A 22955-nucleotide genomic window follows, 5' to 3' on the forward strand; every position below is an offset into this window, starting at 1 on the left:
AATAACTAATCTTGAATAATAAGTATTTCAATAGTATTTGCATATTTCCTACGATTGATGGTAGTTGGTTATATAATTCCTAGTTTCCTTTCTGTTATGAGCTCATACTTTAAAAAACTTAACTTATTTTGTTTTAGCTATTGATATACATATATTTTATGTTCAACTTTAGTTTTAGTTATAATTGTTAATATTTAATTCTTATAATTTTGAATTATTTTAAAATAAGACCTTTATTTTAAAATAATTTAATAATTAATTCACTGTGAAAGTGAAAAGTAGTAAAGTTAATTTCTTCTCACAATATATTCTTGCAATCTTTAGCCAATAACACACATGACTATGGAGCCCACATTTGACAAATAATACAATTATTTAAGATATACAAAGCAGTGATAAACAACAGTTGTTGCCTAGGTAATAATGGCTTGTGATCCAATTTGGGATAGTAAGGTGATGGAAGAAGCAATATTGGAGTAAGAAGAAGATAATGTCTTATTTAGTGTTTATTCTCCTTAGATATAAAAGTCATAAGTGTGACTGAATTGTGATTTCTTGCTAAGATTGTCATCAACGACCATTGAGTTTGTGTCGGAGAGCAGTGCGTCTACTGTGGAAGAGAGAAGTTAGGAGGATTGTTAGAGATGGTGAAAAACAGGGTTGAAGGTTATTTCAAACGACAAGTCATTTTACGCAAAATTTGAAACTTATGGTATTTTACGGAGGTTCTTAAACCCATGGTATTTTATGGAGGTTCTTAAACCCATGATATTTAACAAGGGTTTTGAAATACTTTTCCCAAGGTTTAAAAAAACCCCAGGTAACACATTCCTCATGGATGATTTAGCGAGGGAAACTATAACTCTGGGTAAATGACTTAATAAATGTTTTAACCCTGGATAATGTAAAAATAAACTCCCCTTAAAACCATTTTTCTTGTAATGCACAAGCTCCTACATAATTCTTCAAGGTTTCAACCTTTGGAACAAGAAGAATTGCCTCACTAAGCATCAGGGACCTAAGAACTCATAATAATCCTCAGATTAAATATTCGAATAAAGTTATGGTTTCCTTCAAGAAAAGACATGTGTCCTCCTACTATGATAGGGAGTTTATGGATAAATTCCATGGACTCTAAGAAATAGTGGTTTGAACTACTCATGTTGTGAGTAAAGATTAGGGAAGAACCACACATAATCTTTGTTAGATTCCAAGTGGTTTGAACCTATATATTAGGCATATAATTGAGTTGTTGCCTTATAATGACTTAGATGAGTTACTTTACCTTTGTGTAAAGGTAGAACAACAATTAAAACGAAAAAATGCCCATAAAAAAGAATATTCTACCCCCTCACAACCTTATCATGAACTTAAGATGGAGGGCTACTCCTCCAATTCAACATCTAGGAGCGAAGGATCACTAGATAGGGATATGGAGGGGAAAATATAAATATAGAGAACCTTTTAAATAAGCTAGAATGAGAAATGTTTAATGCTTTAAATGTCATCAAAGAGGACATTATTCTTCCAAGTGTCCCATAGAAGAATAATGATTTTAAAAGATCAAGACATTGGAAGCAATGATGAATTTCACTTTTCACCTGGTGAAGAAGAGTTCTGGATTTTAAGGGGAGAAATTATCCCTTATTAAGAAAACTTATTGTTGGTGAGAAGGCTTATTGAAAGCCAAACTTTTAAGTTAGAACAATCACTAAGAGAGAATCAATTCCATATAAACTGTAAAGTTTTTAAAAGCACTTGTTCTATTTTTGTGGATAATGGCTCTAGTTGTAATTGTTGTAGAAAAGTTAGCCTAAAGTTTTACACTCCATCCAAAACTTACGAACTTCAATAGATTAAATATGATAAAGGTATAGTAATTGAACAACAAGTAAGAATATCTATCTCCTTTTGGAAGCTACCAAGATGAAATTTTATATGACATAGTTCCTGAAGAGACAAAACATATCTTACTCGGTAGGGCATGTTAATATGATAATAAAATTATTCACGATAACTTGATAAATGCCATATTTAAGTAAAAATAGAGAGACACACTTACCTGTGAGCATATGAGAAATTCCTTGATGAATTATCATTTTATTGTTATGATTTGATCCTGCAAGTTGATTGTATCTATATGTTGCTATATTCGAATTTGGAAGCAACAAAAGTTTTTAATTTAATCTCTTGTTTTGTGTTTTAAGTTGTTTTGATATATAAATTCAAATATGATTTAGTTATTTACTTTGCTTGAAGTCTATCAAGATTCTAAGTTAGGGAGAATTGATAAGTGTCATATTTTAATAATATTTCATATTAAAATACAGGCACTTATGGATATTAATTGATAAAATAACTATAATATTGTTAGATTTGATGGCTAGAACAAAAGGGGGGGTGAATTGTTTTCAAAAGATTTTCTCAAAAACTTTGTTTATAATGAAACTTTAACAAACTACTCAGAAAAGAAATTCAGAAAACCAATACAATGGACAAACATAAACTGGTATTAGAATTTCAATCAGTTAAAATTGAGATTTAATCGGTTGTTTATGACAGCGGAAAATACAAACAGTTAATGAGAGAAGAGATAGAGAGAATTACACACAGAGATTATACTGGTTCACTCAATCACAGAGCTACATCCAGTCCTCAGTCAAACCATTGAGTATCCACTATGCAACCAATCACAGATTACATATACACCACACACAAAGAGGTGACTTTGAATCCCACAAAGCCTACTCACCCTTTTTGCACACAACAAACACCTCTAGCCAGAATCACACTAACTTTATAGGATTTTATAGTAGTTATATAGAGAGTTATATGAACAATTACAAGAACTTGAACATGATTAGAAAACACCTGGAGATACAATACACCAGAACCCTATTGATCAGTTCTTTGAATCACAGCAAAGCACAAAGACAATCTTGTTAAAACTTGGTAAAAACCTTTTTCACAAGCAGTTTGTAATCTCTGAAATCAATCACAATCAGAGGATCAAATCTTTCTGTTTCATCAATCTCTTTACGTTCAAAAGAAGACTCATTTTATAAACCTTGAAAAACTACCGTTGATGACAGTTTTGAACATTCAAATCAGTTAAAACATGTTTTCAAAAAATTGTTATGAACACATACATTTAATCGGTTAAAACCACGATTTAACCGGTTGAATGATTTTGTCAGTTATACAACTGATTCAAAACATAGTTTCAAAACCACTTTGCCAGCTAAGTGACAAACAACCGATATCTCGAAACTTTAATCGGTTGTTTTTCCCTTTGCATGGAAAAATACTTTAATCTTTAAAACAGATTGAAATAAGCTTTGTCTGAGAATCAATACTGATCTTACAAAGATTCTAAACCCCATACCAAAACCTAAACCTAAAACATCACACATCTTCAGGCTTCGTGAGGATTTGACACATCAAAGCTTCCCATTTTCAACAAATATAACCCATAATTTATGAATTTAAACCTTTTTACATATTTTGTTATTATAATTTGAATAAGAACGATTTATTCCCAAATTTGTGTTAATTTCAGGATTATAGGAAAGAATGGAGAAGAAAGAGCAAAAGGAGAATAAACAAAGCTAAAAAGGGAAGCTAGAATGCTCCAACACTCGCCCAAGCCAAAAGCTCCCAGAGGATCTCACCCAAGCTAGATCACTTCAGTGACATTGGACCTGTTTTCTTCCATCTCGCCTAGACGAGAAGTCACTTAGCCCAGGCCCAACTAGGTTAAATATGAGGCGTGAGGCATAACTCTAGACATCAATTGGAAGAATAAGAGGTGATAGAAACCCTGAAGAAGGCAACTGTCAAGTAGAAACATTCTGGATCTTCTTTTCTTGCTTTCCATACTTGTAGTGACCAACATGAGTTGCTAATTCCATCCTTTAGGATTGAGAGTAATCTGTTCAAACTCTTATGTGTTAAGGTGATATTTAAATATAATATTTTGTTTTTGATTGATGATTGGTGTTGTAATTTATTTGTAATGCTTGTTTACCATGATCAAGATCCTTAGATTTGACTAGAAAGTACTTCTAAGTTTTTGACCCAAATGATAATGCTTAACATATCATGTGAGTCCTGAACTCCTTTTTGGTCTTATTGGCGCAAGCTTCTCCGTAGCTCCTCATTAGTCCTGCGCAACTCCTCATTGGCCTTCGCATGCTCCTCCATAGTCATTCGGGATGCCGCAATCTCTAGAATAAGGCGTGCCTAAGGCGCTCTTGGTCGGCTTGGGCCTCCTCTCGTAGCTACTCTTGCAATTCATGGGCTTCTTCTTGGGCTCATATTCCTCATTTGCCTCCTGGAAAGCCCTCATGGTCTCCATAATTTGTTGCAAGGCTGGGGCCTCGCCTCCTTTAGATCCGAACGGTTCTTGTCACGTGTTTCTCATCTCGCAGTGTGCTTAGTCGCAAATGTGGATGAGATCAAGTTTTATCGGGCCCCACGGTGGGTGCCAAATGTTCTCGCTGGTTGACCTTAGTTGGATTGAATGGGCAAGATCCACTTCTGACCTGTCTCCAATTGGTGCTCCAAGATATTGCTCCACTGGGACAAAGGGGGCTCTATCCGTTGATCACACTTCGACGATCAAGTCAGTGAGATCATTCAAACTAAAAACTGTTTCAGTCTAGAGTATTCAGAAAAATGTACTTTTAGATAGGGTCACAAACCCCCTTTTATAGACATTCCTTCAACAACTTTCATCAATGAGAATATAATCTCAACAACAACAATATCATTCAACAATAACAATAATTTGTTTACCGTGTACCTGTTACTTTCGAGTACAAACATTCTTAAGCGTTTTTACTTGCATTTAATAATATACTTCAACCAATTCATTTATTCCTTTATATCTCAACTACTTCAATTATTTCTTTTGTTATTTTTAATTATTTTTTCCTTGTAAACTTACTATAAAACCTGGACTGACCTCGTAACACACTTTTTAGGCCGAACTAGGCATAACTCACACAACCAAGTTGACCATACCCAAACGCTTGGACCAATGTCCTGAGCACTTCTGATCAGTACATTATGTTTGATTGAATTTATGGACTTTTAAACATTTTGCAAGCCTTCATATGTTTGATACATCAAACTTCACCTATAACTTTTGTGTAATTATATGAATTTTTGTTTTTAACTTTAGAGAAACTAAATTTGTTAAATAGAAAAAACTTCATATTTTATATTCTCATGAAGGAATCTTTTATGCCTTACCAATATAAAAATGGAATAAAACTATTCTTTAAATAAAATAACAACAATAAAATATAAAGAAGATTTAAAAGTAAGTCGCAATTGACCTTAAAAGCGTAAATGTAAAAATACATTTTTTTTTATATTGCTAACGTGTGTTATAGAAATATAAAGTTAAAACAGAAAATAAAGAAAACAATGAATTAAAATGATTTCCATTTTTTAATTTGACTAAATAATATTAAACATAAAATAATATAAGACATGTGTAAATATTATAAAAATTATTTATATAAAGTTCTATTGTTTATACATATAACATCTATTTATTTATATGAGTTAAATATGTTTTTTTATAATATAATATGAAATTTGTTTTCGGTTTGATTTAAATATTAAACCATCCAAATATTTATAATATAAAAATAATTATAATAAGATTTTATGTATTTGAAATCTCTAGTTAAATCAATTAGACATACAAAATAAAATAATATATTTTAATTATTTTTATACTGTAAATAACTAAATGATTTAATGACTGAAAAAAATGAAACAAATTTAGGATGAAAAACATATTTCATCGTTTATATATATATATATATATATATATATATATATATATAACATGCAAAAATGCTTATTTTTCATATATTTAGTTTGTGTAACCCACTAAAGTCGGATTTCGAAGTCGGGCTTGGGAGCAAGAAGACAGTAGCACAAATATATACCTTGAATGGTGTTGAGTGAGTGGTACTATTCACTCTGAGAAGTAGAAAAAGAAAAGAAAAGAAGAATGCGTAGCGATGGGATCTTAGGGAACAGAGAGGAGAGGGGAAGAAAGTGGTTAAGGAGAAGGGAGAGATGGCTGGTGGTGCTGGGCGTCGTTCTACACGCCGTTTACATGCTCAGCATTTTCGACATCTATTTCAAGACTCCCATTGTCCACGGCGTCGATCCCGTCACTCCTCGCTTCGCCGCCCCTGCCAAACGCCTCGTCCTCCTCGTTGGTACCATTCACTGCATCCTTCCCTCTCTGCTTTAACCTAAATCGATTAATCAAAATACTTACATTGTTCAAATCAACACGCAGCTGATGGTTTGCGCGCCGACAAGTTCTTCGAGCTGGACGCGGAAGGGAATAACCGAGCTCCGTTTCTCAGGGGCATAATTGAAAGGCAGGGTCGTTGGGGGGTTTCTCATGCTAGGCCTCCCACAGAGTCCAGGCCTGGTCATGTTTCCATAATTGCTGGCTTCTATGAAGATCCCAGTGCAGTTACAAAAGGTTGCTTTCCTTCTCCTTATTTGTTTTACATGACTAATGTGGTCCTTAAAAGGCTTATTATAAAATAAAAATGAACTTCTCCTTACGTTAAACATGAGCTTGTGATTTCTCTAATTTTTTATTTTTGAATTTGTGTGTGAAGTTGAAATTACCTTATGTTTTCTTCTTATTGTTTGTGTGTGTGCTCAAAGAGTGGTTTCGGCTCCTTTTCAGGGTGGAAGGCTAATCCTGTTGAGTTCGATTCGGTGTTCAACAGAAGCCGGCATACCATTTCTTTTGGAAGTCCTGATATCGTTCCCATTTTCTGTAGTGCCTTGGAGCATTCCACTTGGGATACCTATCCCCATGAGTTTGAAGACTTTGCAACTGGTTTGACATCATCGATCACCGTTTTTATTTCTTGTTTCATACACATATTAAATATGTTAAGCTTTTAGGACAATTGGTTCATCCTCGCCTTCTTCATTTTAATGTGTGAACTTACTAAACAATGGATTTAGAAACTTAAGGGGAAAAATATGTTTTGGGTTCCTTACTTTTTTTCAAACTTAGTTTTGGTCTTTGTATTTTCAAATTGATGATTTGGTCCTTAAAACTTAGCAAAAGAAAATGTGAATACCCTGTTGTCGCCGTAAAAAGTGTCACTAAATTTATTCATTTAGCGACACCATCTTCATCTGTCCATTACATTTTGCCTTCTCTTTTTTGAAACCTATTTAGGTTGGACTCTACTAACATCTTTTTCGATTGTCATCATTTTTTTGTCTAGCTAGTAGCTTCTTGACATTTGGACTACTGAATTTGTAACCAGAAGTTATTGGATTATAGTGTCTGTAATAATTTTATATGATGTGATTACTTGTTGTTGAATTAAAATAAAATGCTTTGAAACATTGGTGATTACGAGCTTATGACTTTTCTATACTTTTCAAACTTTGCTTCTTGTTATTTTATATGAGATTTATACTGTGCAGATTTTTGGTGTGTTATTGGCTATTTTTTACTACTTATTCCAATAGTTAGTTGCTGATGCCTTCGCAGCCCTACCTAGTGTGTGTTTCTCATCAGTTGACTGGCCCAGTAGTATGAATATTGAGAAACTTAGTTTTTGTCCAAACATTACAGCTTTACTTATTGATTTTCACCTCTTAGAAATAGACATCAAATGTGGCTATTCATGTATTTTTATTTTATTGCCTTACTACAATCTTCTTGGTCTTGATTGTTTCTCCATCACCCCAAGCCTCCCTCCCTCTCTACTATAATTTCATGCATGCAGTTACTTAAAAAACATGAAAAGTTCTGATATTTGACCTTGTTCATACCTTACTGTCATTCATTCATCAACTTAGTATTGTTGATTCTTCATGCAGATGCATCATTCCTGGACATGTGGTCTCTGGATAAATTTCAAAGCCTTCTTAATAGGTCCAGAGAAGACCCAAAATTAAAGGAGTTGCTGCAGCAGGATAAACTTGTTGTTTTCCTCCACTTGCTTGGATGTGACTCTAATGGCCATGCACATAAACCCTATTCTTCCATCTATCTCAACAATGTTAAGGTTGTTGACCATGTAGCTGAAAGTGTTTACAATCTTGTTCAAGATTATTTCAAGGACAATCGTACAGCATATATTTTTACTGCAGATCATGGAATGAGTGACAAAGGTTGCAAATTATTTTATCATATATTACCTCATCTCAAATAAAAGTATGTTGATTTAAGTACAGTTGTTGAGACTTGCTGAAGCAAGGATATGTCAAAACAATGTCTCAATATCTACCACTTATTAGCTTCTTAATATTGACCACCAAGTAAACAAATAATAACAACGTTTAGTTTGAATAAAGATTGCTATTTCAATCAAATAAGAGCTTATTTATAAGTGTGACTGTGAAGCCTGCTGAAATAAGCTAAAAGTGAGGTTAGAGGAAGGTAAAAAAGGCTGCTTTCATAAGCCCAAATAGGTTATTCCAAATGGCTCCTTATTCCATGAGTTAAATTGAAAAGATAGTCATAAAACACAGCTTTGACATGGAATTGGTTTAATCAAAGAGGATACAATGTTCCAGTGTCCAATACTCTGATTGTTTTTAGCTTCCATTTTTCCTTTCGCTTTTTGTTACCACTTCTCTAAATTCTTACAAAAAAGGAAAGAAAAGGACAAACAAAAGCCTTTTTGTACTATGTGTGGTTGGCCATATGTAGCTCCTATTGACAAATTTAACCAAAAACACCTAAACCATTTCTCCATTTCGTTCACCTAGCTTGAATCCTTTGATTACATCTCTTGATTTTTCTTTTATACTTTTGAACAATAGTTATGTTTCAATCTTCATATTTCATCTCTAAGCCTCTAAGATTTTAGGCCGGTGTTTGTGTATTTTGCTAAACTTGCATTTAACATGGTCTTTTTAGTTTTATATTTGGAAACCATGTGATTCCAAAGCTTTTCCATCCCACTTGTTTACTATTTATTCGCACAGATGGAGACTGACAAGAAATAATGCATTGAGTTGTTTCTCCCAGCGTTAGTCCTTGCCTTGGGCTTGATAGAATCTTCAATTTCTCAATACTTGAGTTTCTTTTGTGGCTTTTAGTATAAAGTTCTTATTTGATTGTTCTTTTGAAATAAAGTGTCTTAAAGTTTATGTATTTTTTTATGCAACATCTAATCACAGGAAGCCATGGAGATGGGCATCCTTCAAACACTGATACTCCTCTTGTTTCTTGGGGAGCTGGTGTTAAGTATCCAAAGCCAATATCTAGCAGCAACCATTCTGATTGTGGATTTAAGTTTGTTGACGACCATGTGCATGATGCACCAACACCAGTTGAATGGGGCTTGCATGAGATAGAAAGGGTGGATGTCAATCAGGCTGATATTGCACCCCTTATGGTTGTAAAATTTATTTTTCCTTGAGGATTTAATATTTTAGTGTATATTTCTTCAACCATCCTTTGGTTTCATTTATCTAATCTACATGGTTTTTTGACAGTCTACACTGCTTGGTCTGCCATGTCCGGTTAATTCAGTTGGAAGTTTACCCCTAGATTACATTAACATGACCAAGGTATCTTTCATGTGTTCTGACTTCTGATTGATAAAAAACTTATTGTTAACTTTCATGATAGCTGACTAATGTGTTTTATTCATTATTTTCATCAGGATGTTATAATCTTTTATGTATTTTCATTGTCATACTTGTACTGAAGCATAGGAAATTAAAAGTTCTCTTCATGACAAAAGGACTATTAATGGGTGGATGATCTGAGATTTAACTTCATTATGTTTCAGGTTGACGAAGTTGAAGCTGTTTTATCCAATACAAAAGAAATACTGAACCAGTTTCTTCGCAAATCATGTATCCTTTGCTTACATTGATTATTATCTTTGATATGTACCAAATTTCTCCTTGATTTCAGCATGGTTTCTTCTGCTGTGGTTGTCTCAAAGGATTATGAAGCATTCAAACTTGTGTTTATATATATATATATATATATTTATATGCTTAAAGGCTTTAACTATTAATGGGAAAATATAAAGATTTCACAAAGCCATTTCATGAGCAAAATGTTAATACGAAAGTAAGAACAAAATACTTCGTTTCTCTTTCAAAGACAATGATAGAGCAAAATGGATGGAAGAGTTCTTTACCAAAGTTTTTCATTGACAACATTAGATATTAAGCAGTCAAATTCTTTATATTTTAAACCTTTCAAACCACTGGCTCATTATTCTTCAATATTGGACAAAATTGAGGGTCTGATATCAGCTAGAGATTATGAAGCTGCAATGGATCTGTCCCAAAACCTTAGAAGTTTGGCTCTGCAAGGGCTTCACTATTTTCAGACTTACGACTGGCTCATGCTCATGTCTGTAATTACCCTTGGGTATGTTGGTTGGATGATCTATCTTGTTCTTCATGTTCTGCAATCTTATACCTCGTTGCCAGGAAATTCTTTTGGAATGGAGCAAGCAGTTCAAAAAAATAACCGTGGAAAAGTAATGTTTGTGTAAGCTTAGCTTTTCCAAATGATATTTCTTAATTTCTTGTGAGCTGCATGTTACATCATGAGGAAGAAAATAAAGATATATTATGGAGATATATGTACATATTATATATGTTGGAGATTTCATATCAAGTAGAGGTATAATCAAATGATAGTATATATCTCCTTACAAGTTGGTATTGCAAGGTTTAAAATTAGGCTTAAAGTTCACTTTCTGAGATGACACCAAAGTCTATTCTATTGATGTTTTTATGAGCCTATCATGCTACCTACTATCGGGGTGCTATAGGAAAACTCACAAATATCTAGTTCTCACAGATAATATGTCTAGTCCTTGGCGTGAGAGATGTGTTGGAAATCCCACATTGACTAAAGATATGACCAAATTATAGCATATAAGTGAATGCACACCTCATCTTATAATCTAATTTTGTGAGGTTGAGTTAGGCTTAGAGTACACTTTTTAAGGATATGAATATTTATGAATTATATGGAAGTTAGTTGATTAATATTCTTGGTTGAAGATTATTTGATTCTTATTAATTTCATGAGTATAAATTGTTTTATTTAAGTTTCCTTCAATTAAATAAATAAAATACCTTTTGTTAGAGATTCTACATCGACTAAGGATATGATTAAGTTATAGTATATAAGTGGGTGCAAATCTCACCTTAGAAGTTGGTTTTGCGAGGTTGAGTTAGACTTAAAAATTTATGATAATATGAATATTTATGAATTATATGAAAGTCAATTCATTACGATTTTTGGTTGAAGATAATCGATTCTTATTGATTTCATGAGCATAAATGATTTTAGTTTCCATTAATTAAATAAATAAAATACCTTTTGCAGATATATCTATATGGATCTATCTTGACGGGAATGCTTTGCTTGCTTTTGTTGCTGGAGCAGTCTCCTCCTCTTTACCATGCATACATGGTTATGACTTCATTTTTATGGGTACAAATAATTAGTGAATACCAGTTTATAAAAACATTATGGAAGCAAGTATCTAGAAGGAGAATGAAGTATATCATCAAGCTTGTAGCCACCATTGCTATCTCAGTTTGCATTCTTGAGTTCCTGGTAAGAGTGTTTGTTATAGTATTTTGTGACTTAGTAATGTTGTTATTTATCTGATAAAGGAATATTTGGCTTGCATTGTAGGTTAACAGCTTCATGGAGAGGAAGCTCTATACATGGTGTTTTTTGATTGTTGGGGCCATTGCTTCATTTTATCTCTTCAAGTCAATCCCCTGGAGATCTGGTATACCAATATATGTTTGCATAACGTGTTGGTTTTTATCTCTTTTCACATTGATGCCAGCAGAAATTCCTGACAACAATGAATTAGTGTAAGTCACTTCCATTGAATATATATTTGCCATAATGCAAAAAAATTCCGAAGGACATTTTGCTTTTTTACTGTTTGGTAGTTATAAGGCAAAAAACATGATCCAATGTTCTGCTTACTAAATTGGAATAGAATAATGTTTCTAATTAACACACCCACATATATATCTTATGCTTTTGTTAGATGGCAATTGCTTCCTACACCCCCTCAATTTGAACTTGCACCTCTACCGCTTTCGAAAAGACTTTTATTTTACCTTTCTTTAAAGTAACTTTTGGATTACCTGTTTTGGAATTTTTTCCGAAACAAACTTTCCAAACAGTGAAGGAGGAGCAGACATGTCAATTTGGTCATTTCACCCAATTGTGGTGTGCAGGTTTAAAAATGGGGGGTGCAAGAAGTAATTCCCTTGTTAGATTAAGAGATGAAACTGAGTAGAAAGTATTTATTGGTAAAGAATAGAAATATCATTGGTAAAAAATTATTTTTTGGAAATGTAAAATAAGAGGGAAATGAGTATTTCCCTTAACTTGTTTGTATGGGTAGAAAAGAGTGAAAAAATAGTGAAAATAAATGTTACAAAACACTTTTTGATACTAATTAAAAAAATTTAAATTTAACTTACACATGATTTTTTTACGATATTCATTTTTAACATAAATTGCTTATTTAGTTTCTTAAAAATAATTTTTTTTATTAGAAAGCAAAGACATGGGAATTGAGGACTGTGTCTTCTTAAGATTGCAAAACTCGGTAAAAGTTGGCTTTTTAGAATCCCTCCCACTTCAAGTCATTATTGCTAGGAAAGATGTTTTGGTGAGGCCCATGAATTTGTTTGGCCACATCCCTCATATTTCCTTGAATTGGATACTCAGTTTTTTCCTTGAATAATAATTTTTATAATTTAAAAGTATATGCTCACATCTTCTAAGCCTTGAGAACTATAGTGAAAACCAATAAAAATAAAATTCTAAAAAAGTTATAATATAATATAAAATGATCAATGTTTTGTGACAAGCTAATCATCACACTCCCTTCCTGAATTCTAATTTAAATTTTTTATTGAGTGGAGGTGTTTTGTGTGGACTAACCAAAAAGGACGTAGAAATCTTATTTAAAAAGTGCAATTAACTGACACTTTTGCAATCCATTCTCTAATTGTAACATTTTGAAATTGATGTGCTATCTCTGTCATGCCACCAGACATCGAGAGTGGAAAAGAGAATAAGGAAAAGAAAAGTAAAATTTATTAGTATTTTTGTTATTAAAACATAATTAATTTAATGCTTTCTGTTTCACATGGTTCTACTCTTTTCTGTTGAACCACATAGTACCACATTTGGAAGCCTGAGTCCACTTCTGTTCTGTTAATAAAATATACCAAACATAAGATATAACATGTATGCTCTGTTCCATCCTTTGCAAACATTGCTACCAAATGCCTACCTTAATATAATTTGTAAGAGTGATCTCGAACAACTTTTTACTCTTTCTCATTTTGAGGTTCTCTCTTTCTTCTGCTTTGTTGTGTTTGCGGCCCATCATTTTATCACATTCTGGATCTAAAATATTAAGCATATCAAATTATTATGTTTGCAGTGTTTGTAGTGGGATTATTATTATCATTATTGGAATAATTGCAAGATGGCTAGATTTTCATGCGGGCATTAGGAAGTATTGGCAAAGCATATGCAATTGCAAGTTGGAAAGTTCCAAGCTTTCATCTCTATTTTACTTACAGGTGCAAATCATAACATCGCCATCATTGAGTTTTGGAAGCTTAGTTATGTATGACAATTTGACTTATTTCCTTTACTTGTCCATCACCAGGCACTTTTGGTTGGTTTGTCTTCATTCATGGTGTATTTAACAACTCTTCACAGAGCTGAAAAGCAAGAGTTACTTACATCGCACCAATTGATAAATTGGTTTGTTTCTGGTATAGTTGAAACTTTTGATTCTTCTTTGTTTGCCTGAATTTATTAGTACCATGCATACATTTTTTTATAGGCGGTGTCATCCTACTTTTTCGTTGCTCTATCTCAAAATACATATTTTTCACATGTTAATTTACCCCATTGTTTTCTCTCAATATATACATGGCAAATGTAAACTTAGAAAACAAGAGAGGAAAGTGTCATTCCCTATCATGTAGAAAAGAAAGACATACCAATTTTGAATCCGTGTATCTCAATCACATAATGCAAAGTATTTTATACAGGCTATAAGTAATAAATCAGAAATTAGAGACATTTGTGTAACCTTCCCATATCTCAGTTCTTTAAGCATCTGTTTGAGCCACATAAGCTCACAAGATGCGGAAGTCATTGTGCTATACTTTGCTTCTGCATTAGATGTTGCTACTACATTCTGCATCTTGCTTTTCAAAGAGATTAAATTATTACCTGTAAAAATACTATTCGGAAGTGGATCTCCGGTAAATAGGAGAGCCTATCCAATCTGCATCTAAGTATCTCACAATCCGAGTATGATTATTGTGTTTGTATAACAAACATTTTCTTGGGGCTCTTTTAATGTAATTTAAAATGCGAATGAAGACGTTCCAATGTCCTGTACATGGAGAATTAAGAAATTGACTCACCACATTGACAGTGAAGGAGATGCCAGGATGAGTGACCATGAGGTATTTCAATTTTCCAACTAGAATTCTATATCTCTCAGAATCTGAAAGTGGCCCCTCTAACTCGATAGAAGTTTAGCATTGGGATCCATAGGTGTGTCAATTGTTTGGAATGCATTATCCCAATCACCTTTAAAATATCTAATGCATCCATCCTCTAGGAAATAATAATCCTATTGTTGGATTGTACTACCTTAATCCTCAAGAAGTACTTGAGTTTGTCAAGATCTTTTATTTGAAAATGATGATTTGAGAAGTATTGTTTTATTTGAGAAGCCATGATGATTGCTACTTGCAATAACAGTGTCATCAACATACACTATCAGGTAGATACACACCCAACAATTGAATGACGATAGAATACTGTTAGGCAAGAAAATACCTATCAAATTGGGAGTGACAAGGAGATCACGGGGCTAACGTTGAAGTAGACAGCAGAATTGAATGATGTTTTGAAGGAATGTGAGGGGGTTCCACTACTTCCTAAAATGCATTGAGTGTTACTATACCAATATATAGACAACTTGGTCAAATAAATATTGCAGAAGCTCTTACCTCCTAAAGTATTTATGTATCCTATTCTCCCTCTTAAGCTGGAGAATAAATGTATTCCATTCTTTGCATGCATACAATTCTTGTCACACCCTTTGCTTTTTTACTTTCACGTGTAATGTCTAGCTCCACTCGGCCTTTCAGATAAATCAATGGGGATTATTTGGTCAGGGTAATTGATATAGATTCTCTATTAGTTTATTAACTATTATTTATACTTGTATGCACTATACACTTTGTCATTTGAATGTTCAAAGCTACAAGCTATTCGATACTCTTCAAGTACAAGAGTTTAGAAAATCGTATGATTGTTTGGTACTTACATTCTTACATATTTTACATAATTTCGTATTAATAAATTACTTGGGAATGAGATATTTAAATTTGCTGATTCAATATCTGTTGTTGATTGATATTGACCAATTCTTCAGGGTTTTCAATTGTGCTTCCGCTGTTCTCGGAAAATAGCCTATTATCCCGACTTACTTCCATGTTTCTTGGCTTTGCACCTCCATTCCTTCTTCTCTCCATTGGGTATTGTCTCGTTCACTAGTCTATTTCTTCAGTTGCTTTTGTAGTCTTGTTGATGTCTTGATGCATTTTGTTTTTACCTGTACTCTTGAAACTTGTGCAGATATGAAGCTATATTTTATGCTGCTCTTGGTCTTGTACTTATGGCATGGATATTATTTGAAAATACACTTCTCAACTTAAATATTGTGAATAAGTCTTCAGATTCCACTAAAAGTGTTACCAATCTTCTCATCCATGGATCTGATTATAGATCTTTGCAGTTATCTGATGCAAGGATCCCATTGGTCTTTGTAAGTTTTATTCTTTTGTCTTTTTTCCTTCATAATATAACTTAGTTAAAAATCTTAATTTCCTTGTTTTAAAGCTGAGTTAACCCTCTTGAGATTGCACGAAAACAATACAAAAAACCAATTTACACCCAAAGTCACCCATTTCCTCATTGATGCTGTTACTTTTGGACTAAGGACATGTGATAATAGAAGAACACTGATGTACTTGGGGAATTCACCCTTAAAAGCCATTTACCAGGGCTAGAGAATCTAACCATCAAATACTCCGTTGAGCATTCCATACTATGACAACTTCTTGGTTCTTCTAACACAAATACTACCATAACTATTGTTGTCACCATCATTACTAATACCACACTATTGCCATAACTGTCATTATTGTGATCACTGTGACAATCACCACCATCTCTAGTCATTACCACTAGTATTGTTGCTATCATTGTTGTCATTACTGTTTGAAATTTTTCTAGGTTGACAGCTGTACACCTAACTTAACTCCAGTTAGTTAGTTTATTACATACTTAGCTCAAGGCTGTATATAGCTGTCTGTTGCAATCTTGTAAGTGTGACATTGATTTTATTAGAACATAATAAACAAACTTCTCTTTGGTTCATTTCCTTTTTCTTTGAACATTCATTAACCCAAATAAGCAGTAATAGAAGCATACAATGACCTACCTAAAATAAAAAGTACAGAGTTTCCATTTAGCTGATACCTTGTAGAGTTTATTAAGATTCAGGTTGAACTAATGCATCTACAATTATGCATACTTTTTTTTATCATATCCATAATGTAAATCAGATAAGCTCTGAATAAGTGATTACTAATAATTTCATATAATAGTTTCTTGCTTGATTTTACATGTAATCAAACTATTGTATCATGCAGATGGTTTTATTCAATGTTGCCTTTTTTGGAACGGGAAATTTTGCAAGTATTGCTAGTTTTGAGATTTCATCAGTCTATCGGTTCATTACCATCTTTAGTGTAAGTGAAAATTTAAAGTTTTGATATCTTAAGTATCATCAATAAACTTTTTGACCTGATATGTTTATTCTCTAATGCAGCCCTTCCTTATGGCAGCGCTACTTATCTTCAAGTTATTTATACCCTTCATGCTTGTTATGTAAGTTAATTTGCTAGTTTACATGTAACTTTATTTATAAGCATTCCACGATATTATTTCTAGGACTTGATTTTCCTAAAATCAATTTCTTATTTCTTTTATTATCAGCGCAACATCGCAAGTGGATGATATGTGATCATACAAACTTTGTCACCGTGATCATTTTAAAAATAAAATACCAACAATTCTGCGCACGTAGATTTATATATCCTCCAAGTATTGATTTTTTACTTGTTGGAGGCTTGGAAAGGAGGCCGCTTTTTCCTCTCCCGCCCCGGCCCCCTAATCCCCAACAAATCTTTGTTCTTGTTGGTGATCACCATCAAGGGTAACAATTAGTACCAGTCGCTGTTGTTGACGAGGTTGGGTTTCCTTGCCTCTCTCCTCTTGTTCGGTCCATAGGCATCAAACCACCTTTGCTGTCGCTAAGCCTCTTCTAACAATATGTAGTTCTCATATCTAAAGCCACAAAGCCTCAAAACTTAAAATAAATTCTCCCACTTCATCACCCTTTGCACCCAAAACTCTAATTCTCATCCAAATGTAATCTTCTTCTTGATGCCTGCAAAATATCTATGTAATTGCTCATGTAAGGTCCAAATGCATTGGCCGAGAGGTTCTAAAATTCAAAGAGTGCATGACCAAAATATAGATCGTGGTGAGTGAGTGAAGGAGCCAGCAATAGATGTAAGATCTTGAGCAAGTGAATTGTAATCGTGTTGTAAGAGAGCTGGCCACTTTTACATGTAGGAATTAAAGATATTGCAAAATTAGGGATATGATTTATATTGTTTTAAGAAAATAAGAGAGTAGCTATTACTTCTTTTACTTTGTTTTCTTTTTTTTATTCCTTGAATCAAGGAATAAACTTTAATGTAATTTTTTGATGTAAGTGGTACTATTATTGTTGAATAGTACAAGAAAGTCTTCCTTATCAATTTTTACTTGGTATAAGAGGCCTAGGTTTAACTATCTAGGAAATCTTTCTTTGACTAACGGATCCAAATATTTGGTCATGCAAATTTGAAAATACCTTAAGCAGTTGGTTGGCTAACCAATTTTATGGAATCAACAAACTGGGTAAGAGGGATGTGACTAGTGCATTAATAGTGGATTATTAGGAAAAATAATCTTTATATTGATTAGGAGAAAATATCGTTAGAATATTTCTATTCATTTCAACATATTTTTATTTCCTTATTAGAGTTTGATTACTACAAATAGAGGTGATGAAAATGTAATTGGTGTAGTTGTTATCAATAACATAATTCTTCATTTCCCTACATAATTGAAGTTGGTATTTTTGTTCAGTTGCTATGTAAAGGATTGCCACCACTGGTGTCTGCCTTGTCATTGCTATTAGGTCAGTGGTGGGCCAAAGAGATGCACCCACAATGTCAACAGTTATGTTGCCAACAAATTTGTCACATGCTAACACACACCATTGTTGGATTGAGTGCTTACCACTAAGCGAAAAACTATAACTAATAGTCAAGATACAACTCTTTCTACTTAAGAGCATAAAGTCTAAATGCCACGATTCGATTGTGATTTAACCCACTTGAGCTACACAATGAGACAATTGATGCACCTTGCAACAATCTCCCTCACAACAATTGTCCCACTATGAATCAAACTCTCTGATTATGATTCGACCCACCTAGTCTATGCACGAGGATAATTGTGCAACCACCTACAAGAATGTCCCTGAATAATTGCTCCATTGTGAATTGAAGTTGTCACCTTGACTCTGATAGCAATTGTTAGATAAAATGCTTACCACTAGGATTAAAGCTATAGCTAGTAGTCATGGTACAATTCGTTTTACTTAAGACCGTAACAACTCAAGCGTCACGATTCGATTGTGACTTGACCCACTTAGCCCATGACACGAGACAATTGATTCATCCTGCAACAATCACCACCAGCATTGCGCACTTACCTCTAGCAAAGCCCACTTGTCACCATAGCTACAACCATAGACAAGGTGTCTAGAACTCTTGAGAGCCCATTCTAGGAGGTGGTGATGCCCTATTTGCCTCTATGTGTAAATTTGGGTTTTTTAGTTCTTATGCCAAGTGGGTTCTCATTGCTATGTCTTTGTTTTGTGTTTTATTTCAATGTCTGAGGTGACATCTCTTTTGTTTAATGATCTTCCAAATATGGTGTCCCTACCAGTTTAATAACCAATTTTTTTGAAGTTGATCACTAAGATTAAACAACATCGATGGTAGATGACTTGGGTTAAATGACTACTTTTATGATTTGGGGATTCATTAATCATGACATTCCATGATTCTTGAGATATGTTGAAAACTGCATGTCTATTACTCTGTCAAAGAGATGTGGGATGACTTAAGGAACACTTTTTTTGGAAGAAGGATTTTGTTTCATGCTTTGACATTGAGAGCAGGTGATTAATACCAAAATTTAAAAATTTGAAGCCGCCCATGCTAAAGTCATGGAAAGAAGAATATTTAAATTCCTACATGGCCTGGATCGTGAATATGCCCCAATTATGGTACGAATCTTAGGGAAAGTAAATTTCCTCCTCTATCATAAGTACTTTTTATTGTAAAGGGAGGAAAAACTTGAAAGGTTGTCATGTTTGACAGAGGAATCTCCAACACAGGCTCTGCCATGATAATAAGAAATGGGGTTCTTAAGGTATTAAACGTTGAAGGGAAATCCTTGCAAAAGGGAACTATGGAGAATATTGTTCACATTGTAAAACATTTGAGCATACAAAGCTAAACATGCTTCAAACTCAATTGAAGAGATAAAATCTTAGAGGCATGAGAGGCAGCAATGGAACCTCACAAAGATAGCAAACAATACTATCTCAAAACATGAAGAAACAAATAAACCCATTGTTTCACCTCATCCAGATATTGATATGAAAGCTTATAAGGAGGAACTTGATAGTCTGAGAACAATGATAGAATCAAGTCCTCTAGATTGTATACCTTATCCATGAAATATAAGAGTCAATATTGTTTATTCTCTATTCAAGAGCCATTGATCACACAACACGACTCTATTTCCTATGCTTTTCAATTCATGTCAAAATAACCAGAGAACAACTCATTATAGTTGCAAATGGTGATAGTGTACCCATATGCGGATTTAAGAATATTTCTTTATAATCATCTATTGTATTAAATGATGTTCTATAAGTCCCACAATTGGCTAATAGTTTTATCTCTATATAGAAACATACTCTTAGTAAGTGGTTTTATGCCTAACACAACCTCACAAAACCGACTTGTGAGCTAATGATTACATCCCACTTATATATTACAATATGATCTTATTCTTAGTCTATATAAGATTTCCAACACAACACATGTAAAAGGTTTGAATTGTTCAATAACTTTTTTCTATTGCCATGCAACCCAGCCTAATCTTACTTCATCACCTTTCCAAATATTATTTATGATGAATTGTGGAAGTGTGTAATGAAAGAGAAAGGGAAGAGGAGAGTGGGAATTGAAACAAAAGAGAGGCGGAGGAATCACATCTTGCAAGATATACACACAATTAAATGTATGTTTAAATATATTAGTACCTCAAATTTGGGATAAGTTATTTTTTGGTGCTTCAAATTTAAAATTTATTTTTTAAGTCCTTGTATTTTGAAAAAAAAAATGATTTAGTATGCTTAATCTCTTACCTTAATGTTGTAAAAGTGAATACGTTGAAAGGAAAACAATGCATGGTTAGGTTGTTTGATGAAAAACATGCAAAAATCTAAGTAGGTTGCTATTGATGGCAACCAAGCGTAATTGTAGCAGCACAATTGTATCATTGAGAGTAGTGTAGCTAGCCTACTCGTTGTTTTCCTTCTTTTATCTATTTGAACCAATTTGGAGTACTGGGAAGAATAAATATATCCCACATAGGTTTCCTTTTACTTATGTTTCACTAGTATAACCTAATTCTTAGCATAGTTGCCACTTCTTCGTATCACTTATGTAAATGACTTGTAATTTGTTGGGTCTATAAGCAAAATCTTAAATGGTATTTGGGATAGATGGACAAAAGCAAGGTAAATTTGAGGGACTAAACATATTTAAGCCTTAAATATGTATAACTAGAAAATATAATTTTCTTGAGGGCTGGTATCACGAGCGTTGTTGTCTCCTCCATTGCTGACATTGAAACTTGAGGAAAAATTTCCTACACTTTTCCCAAACCAAAGCAGGAAACCCATTAAAATCGGGTTGCCTAGTTTGATCAGTTGCCAAATATTGCACATTGTGCATCTTGAATACATCTTGTTTTTATTTAACCAAATGGATAAAACTTGCTAAATCTCTGAACATTTTCTGTCTGTGAAACAAGGTAGAGCGGGAAAGAATATTCAGTGATATAATCTTTAGACCCCAAATTCCATATTTCATAATGGTGCTTTTTTGCATTGTTATTCAACTTTATAATTATAGCAATTTCTTAGGCTTTTACCTTTGACTAAATTATTAGAAATGATTGTAGTTGTTCTAAATTTTTTACAGAACTTTCTATCTTATATTGCTTTTAATGGACTGAACTGCAGATGTGTATTTAGTGCGATTACCAAACTAAACCAAGTTCCAAGGATGGGATGCTATTTTCTTGTTATATTGTTCTCAGACTTGATGACCATTCATTTCTTTTTCCTGGTACACTCACTCTGTTCTTTTTAATTTTTTATAAATTGAAAAAAAAGGAATGTATTCAATAATTTCCCTTTTATAGGATAAATGACTGCTTGAAAAGGAAATAACAATAATTGGGAAACAAGGAAACAAATATTGTTTAGGGTGTTTTTCTTACCTCCTAAATATCTGTGTCAGTGATAACACCTGAGTTTTATGGTTGACAGGTTAGGAATAAGGGAAGTTGGATGGAAATTGGAAATAGTATCAGTCATTTTGGCATCGTGAGTGCCCAAGTTGTTTTTGTTCTGTTACTCTTTGCCCTCACAAATACATACACAAAAGACATCCAGTGCAATTCAACAGAACCATCGACACGAAAGGCAAATTAGGTTTCAACAAAGTGGCTCTGAATGGTTTATGACCAACCCGGTTTTTTGTTTCTACCTTGGCTAACTTGCATTTTTGTTAGTTCCATACTAGAACATACCTGTCCTCGCTGACCTACTGGAGCTGAACCTTTGGCACTTCAACTGGTTTTCCATAGCTTTATTCATTTCCATCTATTCAAGATTGAGAATGACTGAAGTGATCAGGAACACGGGTTAAGGCGAGCAAACATTGTACCTCACCAACATATAAACATTTTCTTCTTTATATTACGGCCTCTTGTAAAGGACCAAATCCGGATGATGGATTATTTGATTTTGTTTACTGTGGTCAATGTATCATTAACATTCTCTTTTTCACCTAGATGGGTAGATTAGTGAGATTATCTAGAGAGAAATGGTTAAAATGGTTTTCCTTTGAGATATGATATTTTAAAAATGAAGACTTGTTTTTTTTTGGAAGAAATAGTTGTCAGAAGTTCCCTTATAAGAGTTTAAAAACTCGTGTTCGTCAGCAATAGGCCTGGCAAAGAACTTTGAATCTGTGGTTATCCATCTGAATATCTCCCAATTTTAATCCGGAATAATCGCTTTGGCTGTGTAGGGTGTTACATGATTTTTTTTAATAGAGATGTTATCTAGCCGCTGTTCCTATCTATTAAATATGAGTCTTGTTTCTCTGTTTCATATTTTCTTTAAAGTTTATATACAAATTAAAATTGTAAAAGAATGTGATGGATTACTTGCTGGAAAGGTGTAAAAAGTTAAGTTGAATCTTGCTTTTGAAACTTGCACTTGAACATGTAAAAAAGATTGGATGCTCAAACATTTAAAAATATTAATTTTTTTTGGATGTGGAACGTTTTGTATTATTTATTTGAAATCTGGAAACTTGAG

General features: G+C 33.4%; 1 protein-coding gene across 1 annotated transcript; it reads left to right on the forward strand.

Moving 5' to 3' along the window:
• Window positions 1-5877: 5877 nt before the first annotated feature.
• Window positions 5878-22524, forward strand: LOC137824036 (uncharacterized). Its single transcript, XM_068629458.1, has 18 exons — window positions 5878-6245; window positions 6329-6520; window positions 6734-6889; window positions 7894-8187; window positions 9202-9419; window positions 9520-9594; window positions 9819-9885; window positions 10204-10526; window positions 11387-11620; window positions 11702-11889; window positions 13488-13629; window positions 13719-13827; window positions 15513-15615; window positions 15716-15905; window positions 16795-16893; window positions 16974-17032; window positions 21588-21693; window positions 21897-22524. The coding sequence occupies exons 1-18, from the start codon at window positions 6032-6034 to the stop codon at window positions 22059-22061; spliced, it is 2934 nt and encodes a 977-aa protein (XP_068485559.1). The 5' UTR covers window positions 5878-6031; the 3' UTR covers window positions 22062-22524.
• Window positions 22525-22955: the final 431 nt, after the last annotated feature.

Source organism: Phaseolus vulgaris, chromosome 8 (genome assembly GCF_000499845.2).
Source record: "Phaseolus vulgaris cultivar G19833 chromosome 8, P. vulgaris v2.0, whole genome shotgun sequence".
Classification (NCBI taxonomy): Eukaryota; Viridiplantae; Streptophyta; class Magnoliopsida; order Fabales; family Fabaceae; genus Phaseolus; species Phaseolus vulgaris.